Source organism: Phalacrocorax aristotelis, chromosome 29 (genome assembly GCF_949628215.1).
Source record: "Phalacrocorax aristotelis chromosome 29, bGulAri2.1, whole genome shotgun sequence".
In the NCBI taxonomy this organism is placed as follows: domain Eukaryota; kingdom Metazoa; phylum Chordata; class Aves; order Suliformes; family Phalacrocoracidae; genus Phalacrocorax; species Phalacrocorax aristotelis.
The window spans coordinates 73,304-81,394 of record NC_134304.1 but is presented as its reverse complement, the minus strand read 5'-3'; the positions used below and the strand labels follow the sequence as shown (position 1 = coordinate 81,394).

Genomic DNA, 8,091 nt, shown 5'->3' with positions numbered 1-8,091 from the left:
GGTCCTTTGGGTGCCCATTGGGGGTGGGTGGGGGTCCCTACCTGATCGAGGGGTACATTGGGTGCCCACCTGGGGTCCTTTGGGTGCCCATTGGGCGTGGGTAGGGGTCCCTACTCAATCGAGGGATACATTGGGTGCCCACCTGGGGTCCTTTGGGTGCCCATTGGGGGGTGTGTGGGGGTCCCTACCTGATCGAGGGGTACATTGGGTGCCCACCTGGGGTCCTTTGGGTGCCCATTGGGGGTGGGTGGGGGTCCCTACCTGATCGAGGGGTACATTGGGTGCCCACCTGGGGTCCTTTGGGTGCCCATTGGGGGTGGGTGGGGGTCCCTACCTGATCGAGGGGTACATTGGGTGCCCACCTGGGGCCCTTTGGGTGCCCTTTGGGGGTGGGTGGGGGTCCCTACCTGATCGAGGGGTACATTGGGTGCCCACCTGGGGTCCTTTGGGTGCCCATTGGGGGTGTGTGGGGGTCCCTACCTGATCGAGGGGTACATTGGGTGCCCACCTGGGGCCCTTTGGGTGCCCATTGGTGTGGGTGGGGGTCTGTACCTGATTGAAGGGTACATTGGGTGCCCACCTGGGGCCCTTTGGGTGCCCATTGGGGGTATGTGGGGGTCCCTACCTGATCGAGGGGTACATTGGGTGCCCACCTGGGGCCCTTTGGGTGCCCATTGGGGGTGTGTGGGGGTCCCTACCTGATCGAGGGGTACATTGGGTGCCCACCTGGGGCCCTTTGGGTGCCCATTGGGGGTGGGTGGGGGTCCCTACCTGATCGAGGGGTACATTGGGTGCCCACCTGGGGTCCTTTGCGTGCCCATTGGGGGTGGGTGGGGGTCCCTACCTGATCGAGGGGTACATTGGGTGCCCACCTGGGGTCCTTTGGGTGCCCATTGGGGGTGGGTGGGGGTCCCTACCTGATCGAGGGGTACATTGGGTGCCCACCTGGGGTCCTTTGGGTGCCCATTGGGGGTGGGTGGAGGTCCCTACCTGATCGAGGGGTACATTGGGTGCCCACCTGGGGCCCTTTGGGTGCCCATTGGTGTGGGTGGGGGTCTGTACCTGATTGAAGGGTACATTGGGTGCCCACCTGGGGCCCTTTGGGTGCCCATTGGGGGTGTGTGGGGGTCCCTACCTGATCGAGGGGTACATTGGGTGCCCACCTGGGGTCCTTTGGGTGCCCATTGGGGGTGTGTGGGGGTCCCTACCTGATCGAGGGGTACATTGGGTGCCCACCTGGGGTCCTTTGGGTGCCCATTGGGGGTGGGTGGGGGTCCCTACCTGATTGAGGGGTACATTGGGTGCCCACCTGGGGCCCTTTGGGTGCCCATTGGGGGTGGGTGGGGGTCCCTACCTGATCGAGGGGTACATTGGGTGCCCACCTGGGGTCCTTTGGGTGCCCATTGGGGGTGGGTGGGGGTCCCTACCTGATCGAGGGGTACATTGGGTGCCCACCTGGGGCCCTTTGGGTGCCCTTTGGGGGTGGGTGGGGGTCCCGACTCCTTTGAGAGGTACATTGGGTGCCCACCTGGGGCCCTTTGGGTGCCCATTGGGGGTGGGTGGGGGTCCCTACCTGATCGAGGGGTACATTGGGTGCCCACCTGGGGTCCTTTGGGTGCCCATTGGGGGTGGGTGGGGGTCCCTACCTGATCGAGAGGTACATTGGGTGCCCACCTGGGGCCCTTTGGGTGCCCATTGGGGGTGGGTGGGGGTCCCTACCTGATCGAGGGGTACATTGGGTGCCCACCTGGGGCTGGGTGGGGGTCCCGACTCCTTTGAGAGGTACATTGGGTGCCCACCCGGGGTCTTTGGGTCGCCCCTGACACCCGAGGTGCCCGTTTGGCCACCATTCCTCACCCTTTGGGTTCCCTCTTGGACCCTCGTCCATCTGGGGACCCCCACCGGGATCACGCCCCCCTTTTTCCCGCCCCCCCCCCACCCCACCCAGAGCTCCAGGCCGCCGTGGAGGAGGTGCTGCCGTCCCTGCGGCGCGACGGCATCCGCGTCGCCTACCTGAGCGCCGCCTCGCCCACGCCGGGCGTCGAGGCCCTGCTGCCCGCCATCGAGGCCGCCTCCGACGCCCCCCTGCCCGCCCACCACCGCGCCGGCATCACCGCCAACTCCAAGGCCATCTACATCTACACCTCCGGCACCACCGGTGAGGCTGCGGGGACCCCCGAGGGGAGGAGGGGGCTGCTCCTTGGGTGCGACGGGCGAGCACCCGTGGGGGTTGACCCCCGCCGCGGGCTGCGTGGGCGAGGTCATGCCGGGAGGTCGGAGGGGGCTCGCGGAGGCCAACCCCGACCGCCGTGGGCCCACCTGGGCCAGGTTCCTCCTGGCTGTGTCCCTGCGAGGGTTGGGTGTCGCCAAGGGTGGAGGCTCACCGTGCCCATGGGTGGGACGGGGTGGGGTGGGACCTCCCTCGTCCAACCCTACGGGGTGGGGTGGGACCTCCCTCGTCCAACCCTACGGGGTGGGGTGGGACCTCCATCATCTAACCCAATGGGGTGGGACCTCCATCGTCCAACCCTACGGGGTGGGGTGGGACCTCCCTTGTCCAACCCAACGGGGTGGGGTGGGACCTCCATCGTCCAACTCAACGGGGTGGGGTGGGACCTCCCTCGTCCAACCCTACGGGGTGGGGTGGGACCTCCATCATCCAACCCTACGGGGTGGGGTGGGACCTCCCTCATCCAACCCAACGGGGTGGGGGTGGGACCTCCCTCGTCCAACCCTGAACCCAGACCAGCTCCCACCCCAATCAACACTGGTGCAGCTGGATGAGGTTCCTCACAGCTCCTCCCAGCGAGGTCTGGAGACCTCAAGGGATGGAGACCCCCCACCCTGAGGGAAGGGTTCTGGCCTCCCATCCCACCCCTCAGCCCCGGCACCTCCCATCTCCCACGACCGCCTCCGAGGAGGACACTCCCCACCCTCTGCTCCCACCCCCCAGGGCTGCCCAAGGCAGCAGTGATCACAGAGATGAAGCTGATGATGGTGGCCAACCTGAGCCGGCTCTGTGGCCTGCGGCCTGACGATGTCATCTACACAACGCTGCCACTCTACCACTCGGCCGGGCTGCTCATCGGGGTGGGAGGGTGCCTCGAGGTCGGTACGTACCCCCCCGCGCCCCCACGCCGGCCGGCCAGCACTGGGAGGGAGCGCGGGCAAGGACAGGCGGGGGGGGTGGGGGGCGGGTGGGGAAATGGGTGGGGAGGAGGGGGAGGAGGAGAGGGAGCTGTGCCCATAGGTGGGTGAGGGATGGCGAGATGGATGGACAGATGTTCCATGGAGCTGGATGGTCTATGGAGATGGATGGATGGACAGATGTTCCAGGGAGCTGGATGGTCTATGGAGATGGATGGATGGACAGATGTTCCAGGGAGCTGGATGGTCTATGGAGATGGATGGATGGACAGATGTTCCAGGGAGCTGGATGGTCTATGGAGATGGATGGATGGAGAGATGTTCTGTGGAGTTGGGTGTTTTCTGGAGCTGGATGTTCTAGAGAGATGATGGATGGACAGATGTTCCATGGAGATGGATGGACAGATGTTCACAGAGATGGGTGTTTTATGGGGATGGATGGACAGATGTTTTACGGAGCTGGATGGATAGACAGATGTTCCATGGAGCTGGGTGTTTTACGGAGCTGGGTGGACGGACAGATGTTCTCTGGAGATGGACGGACGGAGATGGGTGTTTTAAGGCGCTGGACATTTTATGGAGCCGGACGGGTGGACTGGAGAGAGGGTTTTGGTTTTATATAGGGATGGACAGACTTTTTCTGGAGATGGACTGAAGGACGACGGAAGAATGTGAGGATGGAGGGAAGGAGAGAAAAGGAGAGAGATCTCTGGCGATAAATGGATTAGCGGGGGGGTGGACGGACAGACAGATGACAGAGAGTAGGGATGGAAAAGGAAAGAGCGGGATGAGAAGACGACAGAAGAGTGTCTGTGCAGACAATGGGCGACTGGGGGGGGTGTGTGTGTGTGAATGGACAGGACAGATATTCATGGAGATGGATGGACAGACGGACGGAGAAAGGGAAAAAAATAAGAGGGGAAAAGGGGAGGGGTGACCGCCTCCCTGCCACGCCCCCCCCCCCCCAGGAGCCACCTGCGTCCTACGGGCCAAGTTCTCCGCCTCCCAGTTCTGGGACGACTGCCGCCGCTACGACGTCTCCGTCATCCAGTACGTGGGCGAGCTCATGCGCTACCTCTGCAACACGCCCAAGGTGAGAGCCTCGCCAGCCCCAAATCCACCCCGGAGCGGGGAGAGGCGCTGCCGTGGGGCGCACGCCGAGACGGTCCCTCCCCTCCTCACCCCCGCAGCGCGCCGACGACCGGGAGCACGGGGTGCGCTTGGCCTTGGGCAACGGGCTGCGAGCGGAGGTGTGGAAGGAGTTTCTCCATCGCTTCGGCCCCATCGCCATCTGGGAGTTTTACGGGGCCACCGAGGGCAACGCCGGCTTCATCAACTACACCGGGAAGATCGGGGCCGTGGGCAGAGCCAACGTATTCGTCAAGGTGAGCCGCCGGCGGTGGAGGGGAGGCCAATTCTGCACCTCAAGTTGGGTTGAGGCCAAGAGTGGGGGAGCTCCAGGACACCCTCTTCACGGTGGCGCAAACGGTGACCTCCCGGGGAAGGCGACGCCGGCCGTCAGGTTGGGTTGATACAAGGGCAGGGTCTCCACGATCCCCCTCTTCGCATCCAAAAAGCGGTTCCCCTCCACCCGATTGGCCAACGTTGACTCAACGGCGTCGATTCCAAGTCCGGTTTCGGAGTGTCCGTGGTGACCTGGGTGTCTCTGTAGCCCCAAGAAAGGCCACTTTGGTGTCACTTCCCACTCCCAACCACCCACGTCTTGAGCAAATGCTGCAAAAATAGGGGGTTTTCCCCACCCTTTGCCCACATTTGCAGCATCCAGCGTTTTCCCACAGGCCTTTGAGCTGAAAGATACCGTGAACTTGGTCAACGGTTGAATCTATTAGATTAAATCTTATTTAAATATAAAGGGCGATTAGCTTGGATGGAAAACAAGTGGCCACCCAGGACGTTGGGATTTGGGGGGGGGGGGGGGGATGTGTTTCCTGGGGGTTATAATGGCTGAATAACAGAGGATCAGGCCTGGCACTGGGAGGAAAGTCATCTCGCTCTTTTTAATCCCGTTTCTCCTCCACCCACCAGCTTCTCTCTTTGTCCCTCTTCTTCCCTCCAGAGTTTCGCTCCCTTTGAGCTGATCAAGTACAACGTGGAGGAGGATGAACCCATACGTGACGAGCGAGGACTCTGCATCCGAGCCCACCCTGGTAAGAAGAGACGAGCCTTACCAGGGCTTTTTTGGGAGGAAAGGGGGACAGAGAGAGGGTTGAGATGCATCAAAGCCACCTCTTGGTCCTTATCACCATCGTCTTGGTGGCTGGAAGCCACCAGAAACCGGAAGATCATTCCCGGCCACCCGGTGGGGCACGGAGGCAGGTGCTGGCCAGCCTCCAACCCTCCTTTCCCTCCCCGAAGGCGAGACGGGGCTGCTGGTCATCAAAATCACCAAGAACACCCCTTTCCATGGCTACGCCGGCGATTCCCAGAAGACAGAGAAGAAGGTCTTGAGGAATGTCTTGGTCAAAGGCGACACCTTCTTCAACAGCGGCGACCTCCTCATGATCGACCATGAACGATTCGTCTACTTCCAGGACCGCGTGGGAGACACTTTCCGGTAACTCCGACGTTCTCACCCCCACGTCTGCGTGGGCAATGCCACCTCCAGCCCAAATCCCTCCCCCTCACGGCTTCATCCCTTCTCTTCCCTAGTTGGAAAGGCGAGAATGTGGCCACGACGGAGGTGGAGGCCACTCTTGCCATGGTGGACTTCATCCAGGAGGTCAACGTCTACGGCGTGTCCGTGCCGGGTGAGTACTGGGTGGTGCAGGGGGCGGGGAATTGGCCCAAAATAACAACCAGGGGCACGTTTCAGCCATGTGATGTGTCCCCAAATGGCCTGAGCAGCCACCGAGAAGCCTGAAGAGGAACAGAACGAAGTGACCTACAACAATCATCTAGTCCAACTGCCTGACCACTCATTGACCCAAAAAATAAGAGTCCGGTATCGTTTTGGGTTCACAATTACCGCCACAATGGTCCAAAGAGCCACCAAAAAGAGTAAAACAGGACTGGGCTGCCCAAAAGCAGCACCTAGTGTTGTTTGGGGCAAGTAACACGCCCACGTAATGGTCCAACTGGCCACCAAGGCGGCTGAAGTAGGACTTACCGACCCAAAGTAAGTTTCTGGCACGGCTTTGGCGCACAACGGCCTGCCGTAAAGGTCTGAGAGGCCACCAGGAAGGTTAAAGGGGGGCTTGGTTGCCCAAACCGAGTGTCCAGCATTGTTCTGGGGCACAGAACATGCCCCTGCAATGGTCCAAGTAGCCACCAAGAAAAATAAAACGGGACTTGGTTGCCCAAAAGCACCATCTGGTGGTGTTCTGGAGAACTGACAGGTCTCTCTGATGGTCCACGCGGCCACCAGGAAGAGTAAAACGGGGCTCAGCTGCCCAAAGTAAGTGTCTGCTGTTGTTCCGGGCACATGCTGCGGCCCCATCATGGTCCCCGGGGCCTCCAAGGCTAAAGCAGGACACGTCCCGCCCAAGACAAGTGTCCGACGTTGCTTTGGGCGTGCAACAGGTCCCCACAACGGTCCGAGCGGCCACCAAGAACAAAACGAAACTTGGTTGCCTAAAATAACCCTCCGGCGTCGCCCGCAGGGTGCGAGGGGAGGTGCGGCATGGCGGCCATCCGCCTGAAGGCCGGGGCGACCTTCGAGGGCGAGAACCTCTATGCCTTCACTGGGGACACGCTGCCCAGCTACGCCGCCCCCCGCTTCGTGCGGATCCAGGTCAGTCGCCCCAGTTTCACCCAGGCGTCGCGGGGGCGGTGCTGGGGAACGGGGGCGCCTTTCCCCCACCCCCCAGCCCCCTGCCAAAGCGGTTCTTTGGTCGAAGGGCGATTCCGACGGTGGTGCCGGTCACCCCGTTGACGATGGCGTTGTCCATCCGTCCCCGGAGACGGTCACCCGATCTCGGTGACATCAGGTCACCCCGTGCCGATGACGGCGTCGGTCCCCCCTTTCCGGCGCTGGCGACATGGTCCCTCCTTTCCCGCGGCGGCGGCCACCCCGCACCCGTGGGTGGTCTCCTTGCGCCAACGACACCACGCAGGTGTCCGTGTGTCCCGTCCCCCCCCCCCCCAATTCCAATGACGTCATCCGTGCCCCCTGTGCCGGCGACGCGGGGGGGCACCGTTTCCCGTGATGGCACCCGGATACACCCCCCCCCACACACCCCGGTGCCGCCGACGGCGTGGGGCCCCCCACATTGCCGATGACAGCACCGGGGTCCCCCATTTCTACGACGTCCATCTCCACAGGATGCCCTGGAGATCACGGGGACCTTCAAGCAGTGCAAAGGCAACCTCGTCAAAGAAGGCTTTGACCCCAACCTCATCAAAGACCCCCTCTTCTTCCGCGACGACAAGGTGAAATCCTACGTCCCCCCTGAGCCCCGACATCTACGCCGCCATCCTCGCCATGAAGCTCAACCTGTAGAAGGACGAGCCACGCCACGCCGGGGTTTCCACGATGCCCTGGGGCGTTAATTGCCTCGGGGCAACCAGCAAGGCCAATTTGGGGCTAATCAGGCAGTTTTTGCTTCCTTTGGGGTGTTTTTAACGGTGTTGGAGCATGACGCGGGTGACGGGCTGGTCTCGGCGCTCGCTGCTACCCCAGCCCGGCGCCTCAGTGCCACGCTGGCTGCGGGAAGTAAAGGCTTAATTCCAATTATTTGGGTCCAGGCGGGTGCTGGGTGGATGAGGGCCATTTTCTGGCGACTGACCCGCTCGCTTTCCTTCCTGGAGGGGGCAGATAGTGCCCAAAACCCTCCCCGCTGCCAGTAAAGGAACATTTGCTCAGCGCTGGCCTCTTGCTTGCCCTTGGAGATGTATTGGTCCCCAAAACTCCCTTTGTCGTCCCACCCGGAGCTTATTGAGCTAAAGCAGCTCATCGATCTGGAACAAAACCCGTTTATTTCTCCC

General features: G+C 62.1%; 1 protein-coding gene across 1 annotated transcript; it reads left to right on the top strand.

The window, feature by feature from the left end:
• The first annotated feature begins 609 nt into the window (after positions 1 to 609).
• Positions 610 to 7,969, top strand: SLC27A5 (solute carrier family 27 member 5). The gene is given in 11 exon segments (XM_075076239.1): positions 610 to 636; positions 1,783 to 2,158; positions 2,954 to 3,112; positions 4,116 to 4,240; positions 4,338 to 4,532; positions 5,225 to 5,315; positions 5,524 to 5,722; positions 5,818 to 5,915; positions 6,768 to 6,898; positions 7,429 to 7,551; positions 7,553 to 7,969. Coding segments are annotated over 11 exon segments (1,578 nt in total). The 3' UTR covers positions 7,607 to 7,969.
• The last annotated feature ends 122 nt before the right edge of the window (positions 7,970 to 8,091 follow it).